The sequence below is a fragment of the Pholcus phalangioides genome, unplaced genomic scaffold, assembly GCF_987345545.1.
Source record: "Pholcus phalangioides strain wild (caught in Gottingen) unplaced genomic scaffold, Ppha-v1.0 ptg000017l_1, whole genome shotgun sequence".
Classification (NCBI taxonomy): domain Eukaryota; kingdom Metazoa; phylum Arthropoda; class Arachnida; order Araneae; family Pholcidae; genus Pholcus; species Pholcus phalangioides.
Window position 1 is genome coordinate 39,351,809 of NW_028301610.1, and position 15,481 is coordinate 39,367,289.

General features: G+C 34.9%; 1 protein-coding gene across 3 annotated transcripts in view; it reads right to left on the reverse strand.

Annotated features, from left to right (window-relative positions):
- LOC149073033 (ral GTPase-activating protein subunit alpha-2) overlaps positions 1-15,481 on the reverse strand; it is a 405,837-nt gene that overhangs the window by 366,019 nt on the left and 24,337 nt on the right. For all 3 annotated transcript variants that reach the window (XM_089246694.1, XM_089246695.1, XM_089246693.1), the window contains exons 6-9: positions 13,283-13,398; positions 9,572-9,716; positions 2,287-2,467; positions 624-846 (exon numbers count right to left, since the gene is read on the reverse strand). In XM_089246694.1, coding sequence (XP_089102820.1) covers positions 624-846; positions 2,287-2,467; positions 9,572-9,716; positions 13,283-13,398 — 665 coding nt within the window. The remainder of the gene's footprint in view (positions 1-623; positions 847-2,286; positions 2,468-9,571; positions 9,717-13,282; positions 13,399-15,481) is intronic.

Here is a 15,481-nt window from a genome sequence, read left to right on the forward strand (position 1 = left end):
CTTATCTCGTCACCCAAAACCTCAATCTGGAGATTTGACTTGCCAGGATTTGATCTTCAGCTCTTCTTCATAGGCAAACAAAGAAACCAGGAATCTGTTCGTTTTTGAGTGAACGAGGCAATAAAGCCACCTAGATTGTGACTGGGAAGGTTCAGTGTCCAATTGGTGGACATCAATACCATAAAACATTGTGCTGTTCCTGTGTTTAGATTTCAGTAAAGAAATGAAGTTCAAGTTTTTGGTCTTGACAAGCAAAGAATAACAGGTCATCTGTTAAAAAAGTGTTTTTCGATTAGTGAAAAACTGGCAATTTAGACAGAATTCGATAAAGATGTTGGTTGTACCAAACAAATGTCTATCAAACAATTTTTTTCATGTATCCTGACTTTATTCGTAAGTTTAGATCTTTTTTTTTTCAATCGTTTTCAGAAATAAATTGTAATAGCAACCTCAAAGTAAATTGCTCTTAAAATTTGCCCTTAAACGTGTTTTATGTTCCTGATCAATTTAACCCTGATTTAATTATTTCACTGATTTAACAGATAACATTGTCTGTTTCTTCTGATTCATTAAAGCAGGGTTTGACTGGTGCAAAATGTAAAGAAAAAGTCCAAACAACTAACCTGCCTAAATATTTCATGGACGAAATTGATGTTTTCCCTGCTTGAGTACAGAGTGTCTTGCACTACCAGGTAATCTCTATAAGAAAGCTCATCATTGTTCAAAGAAGTATTACTAGGATCTCTATCTAAAGTAACAGAAGTAGCAGATAAAAAACTTGTTGATGATTGACTTCCTTCACCTTCAGATGATACCCCTGGACGGTTTACATCGTTGTGTTCGGGCCTAAATACAAGAAAAATCTGTTTTGCTAAAGATTATCTTTACTATCAATATGATGCAATAAAATGAATAAATTTATTCTAATTAAATCTTATATTAATCTAAATATTAGAAGAAGAGGCTTTTGAAGAACAACATATAAAAACAAAGAAAAGAAATCTTTGACTCTTAAACTGCTCTCATCATGAATAGACAATGAGTGAATTATGCTGCTGAATAGATCATACAAATTTTAACAGGTAATGTTAACCCCTGGCAAAACACTTATTCAAGTTAAACAGATTTATTTATTCATTCAATATTGCTTAGCCGAGGCCTATACAAGGGAATGCTGTGGTAAAGTTTGACAAAAGAGACAGTTGATGTTACAAAGGAAATCAGAAACTGTTGTACAATCAAAAATGTTTGGTGGGACATTGTTCCAATATGTTATTGTTCGAGGAAAGAAACTGAATTTGAAACAATCAGTGGATGCAAAGATGAGTTTCAATTTATGGGAATGGTTAATTCTATTGGAAAAGTATGAAGCTGGAGTTAAAAAATTAGAAGTGTTGATATGAAAATGGCCATGAAGGACTTTTAACCGAGAGATATGTCTATGGGTGGAAAGTGATTGAATATTGAGTTGGCGCTTGAGTTCAGTAACGAAGACGGAGGATGACTAATAGTTTAAAATGAAGTGGGCGGATTTATTTTGAATAAATTCTAGTTTGTCTATATTGGAGAGAGAATATGGAGAAAGAGATTCATTCATATCCTTTACGTCGAGAAGATGAAACTATCCCTTCGCTTTGTAGGATGATGTCCAGCATTTATTACCCCTAAAAGGAAATACTTTGGAGACTATCCAGTTCACTGAAGTGATGTGATAAGTGCAGATAGCATTTATAATTTCATAAATTTTTTTAACTATACAAAACAACTCGCCCCATGATGACTCTTTCCTCTGCTTTTTTACAGCTGAAAGGGTTGTGCAGATAATCTAACAGATACTTTTAATGGTCCGCATCCTTCTCACAACAGATATTTTCAATTAGGACTTGTAATCTAACAACTGCAAGATCCTGAACATGATTGGGAGCTTCTTCAAAAACCCCATTTTCATTTGGAAATGGGAAAAATCCTTCCATAGAAGATGTTTTCTTTATTGAGCACTGCATCAATTTTTATATTGAAGAGTGGTAGTAAGGTAATGGGCAAAATAGAGACTCTTCTTTTAATATAAAAAGAAATGAGACAGTCTGCATCTGACTTTAAAATGTAGGTGAAATTTTAACATTTTGTAGTATATTGATCCTTTGTTTATTCTGAGAAAAAATTACCATGAAGAGTGGTCTGCTACTAAATAATGATGGAGATCTCTCTGTACTTAGTCAAATTAACAGTAAAACTATTAATAACTCAGTTACACACAAATTAGAAAAAGGTGAATTAGAAACATACATTTCATTTATGACCTGTTGCTGCGGTTGAAATGTGACAAGGGATTTTTTTAAGCACTGGGTGAAATGGGTCAACCAGCGAACGAAAATTGCTTGACAATGAAAGAGTGTATCTCTGTGAGCAAATCGAACGCTATCATGAAGAGATTTCAAGTCATTTTCATACCGCAATTCTGGTAAATCTAGAAAGAAAATTAAATCAGACACATTTTTTAAAAACCAAATTTCCAAAAATAATTCATTTGTTGGTTCGAAATAAATAAATTAATATTTTACAGTGCTTTTTTTTTCTTTCACATGATTTCATCTTCTCTGACAGCATATATTTTATGGTAAAGGTAATAAATTAGTGAGAGATTATGCATTATCATCTAGGTAAATCTGATAAATTTTATCACATTTATTACTTTTATCAGATGTGTGCAGTATCAATAACATGCAATATCCAAAAAGTTGGTAAATTTGATAAATATGAAACGATTTATCACTCAGTGATGTCACTCTATTCTTAGAGGCATCACCTCTTCTGAGTTCCTAGAACCCATTTTATTGAAGAACCTGAGTCATTATTAATTGAAAGCTCATACACTGAGAAGTTCCTGTTTCACTTTTACACATATTTTCTGAAATTTTAGTTATTTGGCAATTCTATGGTGTGGTGGTGACATCACCAGCAATCAAGTAGAATTACCTAATGAGTTTGGCAAGTAATGAACTTGGTATTGATGAATATTTTTCTTTTAAAGAAAATATTCCATAAATATGATGATAAAAAAAAATTATTATAAATACATTTTCAACTTTTGATATTTCAATGAAGTAACTTGTGAGTTTATAACAAATTTTGATAAAATGAATAAAAAATGCATTCACTGGGTTTATCACAAGGGGTGATAAACCCAGAATTGTTTACAACATGTAAGCTTTGTCCTATTTGGCGTAAGACAAATTTTTATATATAACCACAGATGTAGAATATACATACCTGCTTCAAGAGACATTTATTTCTAGTTCCTTTATTTGTGTTTGCTAAGTGTTTCATAATAGTTCATCAGCTGGACTAATACTCCAAATTGGAGGTTTGGAACAGTTAGATTTCTATGCACCAAATGCTTGAATTCAACCAATATTTATTGCAAAATCTTTGCTGTACATGACAAGAGTGCAATATCTCCCATTGGCCCACAGCAATTCTGGATGACAGAAATTGCCAGCATGCCAGGCATTTCCTATGGAAGAGTGTATTCTATCCTTCAAATTAAGGAATAGGATCCTTTATTGCATGCAATCCCCACACAGCTTGTCACTCTTGCTAGAAAAGTTCAAATGAGAAGTAAAGCCATATTCAGCCTACGGCCCCGATTTGTTCTCATATGACTTATTTGTTTGGTAAAATAAAACACGATCTTGGAGGGCAATGATTTTGAACTGATGTAATGAGAAAACTCTAGTTTTTAACCGGTTTCAACAGTGTTGGAGACTTAGGCTCAAATAATAAATTAGACCCACATAACTAATTAAACAGACAACCCGAACTGTTTGAGACAATTCACTAGACCTAAGGTTCAGAAAGTTTGAGGGACGTCGACCTAAATGATTATGTAGAAAAATGAGTGCAGATTATGTTACTTATATATATATACATACTAGCTATAATACCCGGGTTTTCTTCAATGAGGCTTTTTGGATCACGTGATATCTCCCTCTTTGTTTAAGGGACATACAAACCGTGTTCAAGTTGAACCAATATGTCCACTTACTGTGCGACTCATGAAATAAACAAATCTAAATTAAAGAAACGTAAAAATGAATATATAAATTTTTTTCTTTTTCAAGGGGTGCCAAGTATTTCGATTCCACCCCCTCCTGAAGTTCTAGTTATTCATCTGCAGGTTTCTGCTTCAAAAAATATTAAAACTGTGGAATTTCTTCGATGTACTTTATGAGCCCATAATTAATTTTAAAACAATCTAGTGTGTGTGTGTGAGAGAGAGAGAAAATTTATGCAGTTTGACAATAAGGAGACATTAATTTTCATACTTGAGAATATATAAACAAAAAGTTGAAATCAATGTTATTGCATGGATCTCAACTCAAAAGTAGGTCTGGCTAATCACTTCATATTTAATCTCCTGGGCTTCGTATATCTCTAAACGAACTCAATATTTCAAAAATCTAGAATTCAATAAAATTTTTTAAAATTATTGATGTGACAGGAAACCCCGCCAAATATCTGCATTTCTACATTATAATCGGCAATTTTAACACTGATGTCTATGAGGATCACCCTTTTTCTGACCCTCAAAGCGATGCCGATGATGATTATGACGTCATTCAAAAAACCTCATTACTGGGAGTATTGAAAATGTGGCAAATTATTATAAAGGCATAAATATTATACATATACTGACAGAGCGTTGAAGAATTGACAAACCATTGTAAAAGGCATATACACGTCTTACACGCATTGCTAGGGAACCACGGAAACCAAAGTAAACGTTCGGAAAGTGATTGTTGAGGCCCAAAAACCATTGTTGCCTGACATGGTTTTTTTACCCATTTGAGGCATTTGCCCTGCTCTGACAAACTTTTAAAGTAGCCTATCATTCAAGTCGTGTCCCATTTAGTATATATGCAAAATTTGGCAACGATCGATCTAAAATTGTAGATTTGTATAGAGAAAACAAACAAACAAACACACACACATGCTCAGACAGACAGACAGAAAATCAATTTTATATACACTGCTCAAAACAATTAGGGGAGCACATGGTTTTAACAAAATTACGCAAAGATGTATACCGATAAGTAACATAAAATGAATCATCCATAATTTAAAGCCTAACAGGAAATGGAAGAAGAAAACTTCATATGCAAATCAAAGTTCATGACATCAAAAACCAGAAAAAGGAGATAAGGGCAGAAATCTGGATATTGCAGAAACGTCTGTTTTACTGCCGTAACTGTGAAATTCGATTGCGCAGTATTTTTTTTTTTAGACAAGGTGACTTGAGGATGTCTCAACAACGTGATTTATCGGAATCCATGGCATGGCGTGTTATAGGCAGACTGGAATCCGGGAAAACACAACGTAGTGTCGCGGACGCTGTTGGAGTTGCCAGAAGTGTTGTTGCAAGGCTGTGGAATCGATTCCAAGAAACAGGAAATGTTATTCGACCAGGGCAAGGTCGGCCACGCGCCACTACAGCAACTGATGACCGGTATATACGGTTAACAGCCCATCGAAACAGAACAGAGAATGCTACGCAGCTGCAAAGACGGTTGCTCTTGGCAACAGGACGAAGGGTGTCCAGCCAAACAGTACGTAATCGGCTTCATGAGGGAGGGCTCTATGCACGTAGGCCAATGGTCTGCATTCCGTTGACCCCACGCCACCGTGCGGCCGAAGAAGATGGGCTGCTGAACATCGAGATTGGGAGCAACATGATTGGAGCCAAGTGCTGTTTACAGACGAGTCCCGATTCAGTCTGGAGTTTGACACCCGACATGTTCTGGTATGGAGGGACAGGGGCACTAGAAATAACCCCGCATTCGTTCGTGAAAGGTCACAATACAGACGAGCTGGTTGGATGGTATGGGGTGGAATCAGCATAGGCGGACGTACGGACCTGCATATCATTCGGAATGGCACTTTGACGGCCCGAAGGCATGCAGACGAGATACTGCGACCTCATGTCATCCCTTACGCTGGAGCCATTGGAGATTCCTTTGTTTTCCAGGATGATAATGCCAGACCGCATAGAGCTCGTCTGGTGGAGAACATGCTTGAAGCTGAAACAATACAGCGTATGGAATGGCCAGCGTGCTCTCCTGACCTGAATCCAATCGAGCATGTTTGGGACATGCTCTGACGACGCATTGCTGCGCGACCAAGGCCGCCTGTTACTGTCCGAGACTTGCAGATTGCACTTCTTGAGGAGTGGAACAGTATTCCCCAAAGTCTGATCGATAACCTCATCGCATCCATGGCAAACAGGTGTGCAGCAGTCTTAGCTGTTCGAGGAGACCACACGCCCTATTAAAACTCATGCATCATGTCTAAACAGTACTTTTTTTTATCGTTTACATGCAACCAAATTGTTGCCCTAAATCATCTTTTCATGTTTTTCCATATTTTCAAAGAATTAAAGCTTAATTTCAAATTTTTTTACGTCTTTTTTCTGTATTGCGCATTGATACGAGTGTATTATCCATTGTACGCCAATACGTGGCTGTCTCGCACGGTTTTCTTCAATTTTTTTGGTTGCTCCCCTAATTGTTTTGAGCAGTGTATATAAATATATATATATAATAAATATGCATAACATATGCACGAATGTTTTTTTATTTTGACTATTTACTAGGGCTGGTCCTATTAATCAATAAATCAGGTCAGTTAATCGATCAATTATTAATCGCAGTTGAACATTTTAGTCGAGTTAATCGATTCGATCAATCCGATTAAAGTTTGTAATTTAACTTGATTAATTTGATGCACCGATTTCTGATGTTTTAAATTATGTTCCTATGAATAACATTTTAAATGAATGACTATAGTTAAGAATATTTGAATCAACATATTAATCAAATTTTTCGGCATTGGAGAATATATGTTGATTCAATGAAAATTGGTGATACAAAAATTTCAGTTACAAATTGAGTTTGATGGGAGTTTCAGAAGACAAGACCAAAATTTTATTGTCTCCACCATAAAAACAACAGTTTTTGTATTCCGTATTTTTTTCTGTCAGCCACTTCATTGGGCAGTTTGCCTGTTGTGGCCTTTTTATTTGTATTTAGGAAGCATGCGCTTCTCTCCTACCTGGTACTATCCAGCAAGAGTTTCTAGGAAAATAAGCAACAGTATGAAGATTAGAAGTAGTTTCGAAATCAGTGATTAACCGAAAATAACTGATTTAAATGACAAGATCCAAATGAAGAAACTCCACGATTTGACAAATAGATTCAGCATATTTAAAGTAGGAGAGTATGTGCAATTGACATTACACTTAAAAACTATTTACCAAAATTGACACGTTCAAAATCTGACGATTATGAGAAATCAGACGAACTGATCTTGATAATAGTGTAGATCTGATGTCGCCATCTCTAGCTTCATGTCTACATACTTTAGTTGAGGCATCTGTAACAAGTTTGACACATATCTGGATTGTCTGAGTGTGACAGGGAAACTTTTTGATGGCTCTGATGTTAGTGTCCGAATTGATGATTATAATATCATTTTATACTGTACTTTCCATAGCACTGGGGAAGGATACAACAGGCCAGTATTCCAGTAAATAATCTGAAGTTAATCAGTAGCTTTAAAGTTAATCTTAGGTAGCATGAAGTGTCTGAACTGAACAGAACAGAACAAACCGAGCACAACCAGGCTCTGTCACATTAGAGATGTAAGCTCAGTGCCCAGAAGAATGCAGTTGTGCCATAAAACCTCCAGTCGGTATTCCGGCTGGTTAATGAAGGGATCAGGAGAAAAGAAAAGTGAGAAAATTAAAAATGTAAAAGAAAATGATAACAATTAAGCTAGGCTAACGAAATTAAGCTTAGCATGAAGTGTTCAATAGTTTTTAATTCAGAGGCAGATTATCTTTCTTTTAAAATTCTTCTATACCCAATCTCTCTCGAATGTGTTCTCTGTCATCAATGATCATAGCCAATAGTAAATTTTCAGGGTGTGCAAAGAACGCATTGTGTTCAATTACTGGATTAACAAATTGAAGTCGTCAAATAAAGGAATGTGTGTTTAATGATATGTTTGAATTATCATTAAACACAAATGTCAATAACATTATTGTATATTAATGTCACTTTATACAAGAAAACCTGTCATGTACAGTAACAGACCTACAGAATGCTTTCATCTGGCTGACGATTTTAACAGGCAAATTTTCAGGGTCGGGCTTATATTATGAGCATCTTGAAAAATTAAGCTAAGGCTTATTTTCTGGTTGTCTTATTTTTTTGGAGAAAAACTATACTTTTTGTTCTATTTCACTTGAAGGTGTTCATTACCAATATTCATTTCAAGAATCTGACAAAGTTATTTTCTTTTTGTTATGAGCTAATGTTATTTTTGTCACTTGATATTTCAGTTATGAAAGTCTGATGTACCTGTATAAAACGTATAAAAATGTAATGCAAACGTCTAAATATTTTTTGAATGAAAATTCAGTTTACATACATTGGTTTACTTCTTCACAGAGGCCTCAATTTATTCATACAAGGATTTGTGTGTGTGAAAAATTATTGTGTATTATAAATAAGCAATAATTTCTGTGGATATGCTTATCACATATTACATATCAGGTATATTTGTTAAATTAAGGTCCATGGTTACATTTTCTGTTTGCGGCTTCTTGTAACATATTTTAATATGTAAACCTCATACCTAAATGCTTACATAAAAAAAGGTAGAAGAATTAAGATAATTAGAAATCATTTAAAAATATTTCAAAATATGCATATTATAAACACTGCAACATGCAGCAATTTTTGGAATACGAAAACTAACCTCAAACTAAAATTTTAACCTCAAAGCAACACATATTCTTTGAAAACGGACAATATTCCACAAAAAAACCGATTTATACGGGAGACCCCTGATACAAGAGATCCAGTCACACTCCTTAATAAAGAGGCCATGGGTATTTGCAGTCCTAATCTTAATGAACTAAGCCATGGAATTAAGAGTTTCTTAATTTCAAATTTTGCTGGTTAAAGGGACGTAAAATATTTTTATGTAAGAATAAATCATCTAGAATTTATAGGGCATCAATCAGTGATTTTGAAAATGTCTCAATCAATGAGTAATTTTATAAATGATTACTTTCCTCTGATGATATAAATCCATCTCAAATCTTATTATCAATAGACGATTTACATTCATTTTTTAATTCTGCATGTTCCGACTCTGTTTCTGTTAATTTATAGCACTTAAATATGAGATCATGCAGTTTATACTTTGTTTCAATACGAGAAATAGCACTGCAACAGTGTTTTACAAAACCAGAATTAAAAGACTGTGAATAGGAACCCCCAAAAAACCAAGGGCCCTCTGTAATTTATAGTCTATCAAAATTCACACTTGACAGCAAATTTTATTCTCATTATCACATATTCTAATGAATAAAATTGTCTTAGTCTAACAGAATGATAAAAATTGATGTGATATAAATTAATATAAGACTTTGACAATATAATTTCTTACAAAAAACTTTGTCAATAAATGTATAAAATATTCAGCAGAAACTGAAAAAATTTCTCACCAAGAATAGGGGTATAAACATTTGTACTTGAAGAAAATGCTGGAAATAAATATGGGAGGTAGTGTTTTTTGAACTTCTCAAAAAGAAAATTGAAACATCTTTGACTTCTTAGTTCACCTTTATCTTGCCACTCAATACGCCCTGCCTAAAAAAAGAACCCAAATACAAAATATCTATTTCATAAGTACAAACTGTCATTTTCTTTTCATATCCATGTTTTCACCAAAATATAAATTTCTAAACTGCCAAAAATAGATATTTTTACATATAGTGCCACTAAAATAGTTTACAAACTATAGTCACTTCACAGAGTTTCTGAAAAAACTTTTTGAGATCAAATTGTGAAATATAAATAAGCTTCATTTGCTTCAAGACTTGTTAAAGTCTAAAAATTCAATATAATTTGATTTTAATGTATACATGCCTTAATTTCTAGAAGATAAATTTTTGTGATTTAACTTGCTAAAGTCAGGGATGGCCGAAGAAGGCCCAGGTAGGGAGTATGTTTTGGATTTGTGGAGGGTGAGGAAGGAAATGAGAGATCTTGTCAGAGGTGGAAACCTCAAAAATAAGTCTAAATCGCATAGAAGGGTGAAGGTAAAAGGGTAGTCAAAACTGGGATGAGTCTACTCTGGGAGAAAAAAAATTGCTTTAAAAGAGTTAAAATGTAAATTTTTGGTTCCCGTGACTTTTATAAAGTTAGTAATTGTTTTCCATTTTTTCTACCCAAAAAAATTCAAACACAACTTATGCAAGCTGAGAAGCATGTAGGCATAACACATGTCATATACCAACTTACTGATATGGCATAACCACTGCAAGATTGTGCGAAAATTACAACCACCAGTTCAAGTGAGTGATCCCCCTACTTTTTTGGCGGACATGAAGCTGTGAATGATGACTTCCCTGTTCTTTTTAGTTTTTTTGCAACTTTTCTTTTTTAAATTTGTTTTCTACTTCAAACAATTGAGTGCTTAATATGCACATAATTTTTTTTTATGCATTTTTGTATTGAAATAAAAGTTTTGTAGTTACGAACTTACATTCATTCCTCAGATCCTATTAACCATCATGCTTTGCCAACTTACCCCAGAGGTTGCGTCAACTTGCTTCACATTTAGGGTAACTTGGCATAGTTTTTCACAGATTCAACAAAATGAGAATACACTTTTGAGTGATATTTTCATCATTAATTTATAGACAGAAAATACTGATATTAGCAGTATCAGTAACATTTACTGTAAGTATTACAAGAAATAATAGAAAATCAAAAGTAAAAACTATATCAACTAGCCTGTTTCTCCTGCATGTTGATCAAGAAAACCGAGCAATATTTTTTGGCCATAATTTCAGATCAATTTCATTTTGAAAATTCAACTTGGAATTTTTAATATCAAAAATGTGGAATGTTCGTTTTTTTGGGAATGACCCATATATGGCACTTTGAGATGTTGAAAACTGTATTTATAGAAAGTGAATTACACAGGAGATTAAAATTATTTCATATCTTGAAGTAAGTCTTTTTTCTCCTTTTACTCTATCTGTTTTTATATATGTGTGCTTGTTGCAGACAACGACGGTTATGTAGAATCATCCTCCTTACATAAAAAAATTAAACATCAGTTAATTGTTATGATTTAATACTTTCATTATTGAGAATCTTCCTATCGAAAGAACCTCTAACAGGACCCATTCATTCCATTTTGACTGAGGCTTTCGGCTTCAACAGAATCTCAGTGAAGTTCATGCCAAATCTGCCAACGATAGAGCAGAAGCAACTTTGTTTGGAGCACGGAGGGCATGCTGGAGACTTCGAACAGTGATCCCAATTTCCTCACCACAGTGATCACAGATGATGAGTCCTGGGCTTATGGGTGTGACACAGAAACAAAGTTACTGTAATCACAAGGGAAGCATCCAACATCCCTGAGGCCAAAAAAAACAAGGTAGGTCCACAGCAATTTCAAAGTCGTGCTGACCATCTTTGTTGACTCCAGTGATGTGGTTCATCATGAGCACGCATGACACAGCACAACTATCACCAAAGAATACTATCAAGAGGTTCCGGGTCACCTTCTGGAAACGCTGCAAAGGGCCAGACTTGTTGGCAGCGGGCAATTCTTAACTTCATCACGATAATACACCTGCTCATTCTTCACATTTGATACAGCGTTTCCTGGCCAAATATAACACATCTGTGCTCTGTCTGCTCCCTACTCTCCCAACATGGCTCTGTGTCACTTCTGGCTCTTTTCCAGGCTGGAAAATGCCCCTGAAATAGACCAGATTTCAGCCCAGAGAAGACATCATGCAGAATGCAAAGGACTAGCTGCATGCTATCTCAAAAGCAACATTCCAGAATTGCTTTCGACAATGGCAGAACCGTTGGGATAAGTGTGTGGCAGCCAAAGGGGAACTATTTTGAAGGAGATTAGTGTAAGATTGTGTTGTATCTGAATACTAGTATTTTTGTATGAATAAAGGTTGGATACTTTTTGAACAAACATTGTATTAAATGCTCTTTAGATGATTCCAAGCATCACAGTTCTATGCTTTTCGTTATTTCAAATACTTATACAATAGAATCTCAATTAAATGTGCAAGGAAATTTTAATTTCATGTTAAGCTCTTTCCTATCCATGTTATTGTTGCTTGTGTGCTTCTTTTTTTTTCATTTCTAATGTAAGATTTTGTGAAGGTTGTAATGAAAACAAACATTTCCATTTCGCAGAACTAGATTTCTTCGTTCTTTTACAGAAACCCCCTTCCCTATTCTCAGAGGTCCCATGTCAACGTGTTGAAACTGCAGCCCCCATACACATTTATAAGAACCTAACAACAGACAGGACATGGCCCTGGGGTGATCTGCATTTGGAGATGAACAGCCAATTACAGGCGATACCAGGAAAAAACTTCTTATGTATAGGTGTTGGCTGAAATGTATCGCTTTTTTTAATAACTAAAAGACAAAGCACAAGGATTTTGGGCTTCACTGATGTGAAGGTCACAATAATAGTACATATTGTGGCAACACAACCATGGAAATAAGTGTAATTTTATTTAACAGATTTTTTTTGAATGGATAATATAATATATAGACTGGATAATCATTTTAAACAGTTAAAATACAGTACATAAATACCTTCTGTTTTTTAGAAAAAATTTTAGTATTTTAAAATATTTTTTCACTCCCGGTGGTTTAACCATGTTTTTCGGTTATCTGTGTTCACCTACCCCATTATTAGTCCAGAAAATAAAGGTTCTACTATATATATTTTCCTGAAAACAAAGCATGGGCGGAGATATGGGGGTAGACTGATCTAATATATGAACTGACAGCATCATCATCGTGGGCCCCCCCCCCCCAGCAGATAATGACCATGCCTCTCCAGACTTTCAAGTCTATCTCCACCCAGTGCCGTCTTAACGCATGGGCTCACCCGGCACGGCCGGGGGCCTCACAAAAATGAGAAGTGGTTGAAATTTTCGAGAATTTTCCATGTAGGGCCTCAAAAACATCACTTGGTCTGGGGGCCCATGAGGCTCTTAAGACGGCCCTGTCTCCACCTATGAAACAAAGTCACTTAAAGCCAAAAGTTGTGATTTATGTGCTAGCTGATATACATTCAGAAAGTCAAAAGTTGGAAGTTTTTCCATCAAAGCAAAACAAAAGTCCTCAATTTGTGTCACAAAAAATTTTAATACACAAACCTGAGAAACCATAAAATCTAACAAGCAGTCTAGGAAGTACTTCGTATGATCATCTGGTTGATGTTCCCCACTTATCATAGGTACAATTGGTGAAACTTCGCTTGGATAAACTGGCCCTGAAATGGATCATATTGTACATAAATTTTCCTTGAATTATTATTATTATTCCTTGAAAATTATTAACCTGTAAAAACTAGGAGCATCTTATTAGACCACTCTTATAAGAAAAATTGCACATAATCAAATGTATAAACAATAACTTAATAACTAACAATAACAGCGTACTTAACTTAATATCAAAGCATTCTCTATGTGTAAAACATTAATCAACTAAAAAAAAAGACAATTTCCCATGTAAAACTGATTGCTAAAAAAGAAAAATTTGATATATTTTTACTTCAGATATTACTTGATGAAATTCTTGTGTATCAAGATACACAATATAGATAAGAAACAAGATATACGATATATATATATATACAGTCGTCCCACCGTATTTAAGAGGGTTACATTCCACAGGTGACCGCGAATAACCAAAACCTCAAAATTTTGTTTTTCATCTCATTTTTACAGTATCTGCTTTGAGTGGAAGAAGTAGAAGGAGGGGGGAAGGGAGAAGTCTAGCGATTCAAGGCAATACTTTCTGGAAAGAACAACATGTCTGTTAGTTGTTTCTTCTAAATTCCAGTTAATTTGTTAGAGTATAGAGTAACAAGGCTTTCTTTACCAACTTTTCTACATGTGAAAAACTTACCACAAATGGGTCTATTTCATGTAATAATCCATTGTAGATTTAAACTTATGAAGCTCTTTACTACTTTACTACGCTGCTCATAATGAACTTGTCTTCTAATTCTCAGGATTCACAGATTAAATAATGACAGCTATAGTGTGTAAGTTATGAAATACATAACTTGCATAGGCAACGTTTTTATTGCACCCACAGAAAAACAGGGCTTTCTGCTTGAGAGACATGTGGGTCCAAGGCTACATAGTAGCAGGTGTAGCTACAGCAACGGCTGATAGAATTTTACATCATTATTTCTTGATATATTTGACTGTAGACTCATTGATGGTGTAATAATGGGAAACAGCAACAATAAAGCTAACCTTTGTCAATATGTCCTTGAAAGTTTTTCACTTATAGAAACATTTAAACAAGTATGAAGGTTTTAACAACTGGCTGTTGTGTGTGTGTGCATGCGCGAAGGTGAATTTTTGGAAAGAGAGAGAATTCAACTGCCTTTGCGGGGAATCGAACCCACATCCTTTCACTTTCTGAGTGAAGCCCTAGACCACTAGACTACAAAGGCAATGAATCTCTCAATCTTTCCTTGAAGCTTGTGTGCACTGAAAGGGATTGTACATGGACGGCTGTCCCTGACTCAGGCCAAGCTCACAACGCTAACGCTGCAACCAGATGGTGACAGCGTCAATTTAAACAAGCCTTGTATAAATACTCTCAGAAGCACCAGAAAAATCTTTAGGAGGGATTTTTTAAACATTTATTTATAACACAAACAACTTATATTTTGTTCCGATACAAGAATTATTACCTCAACTGTGTTTTCCAAAAAAAAACTGGGAAAATAACCATGAATACAAAAAACTGTGAATATGAAATATGCGAATACAGAGGGTGGACTGCATATATATAATAGAACCCCATTTTACGAATCTGAAGAAACCCCAACAATTTTATTTGTTAAATTGAGAAAATCGTTAAATCTGGGTCAACTTGATCAGGAACATATACACACATGGCAAATGAAAATGTTTTGTCATTTCTCAGAGGAGAGTGTTTTTTCTTTCTTTAAGAGCTATTTACTTTGGGCTAGTTGTTACAACTTATTTCTGACAAAAATTGAAAAATATATACATAAACTTATGATTAACGTTAGAATGCATGAAAAAATTACTTGATAGAGGTTTGTTTGGTAAAGTCCTCCTACTATGAGCAGATTGCCTACGTCACTTTACATAACGGCGGACAATCCCATTTTTTTTTTTAAGTAAAGCTGCTGCGTATCAGAAATAGCGCACTAGTCACTTGTGTTTTCTCGTTTAGCATCTTTAGTGCTATTTAGGCCTTGTAAGAGCACCATCATGGCACACTCAATGGTATTATCATCACAGAGTTTCTGTTATGCAAACCATGGTCCCCACAAAGGTAGGGTTGACTTGGGTCAGCCAAGGGGT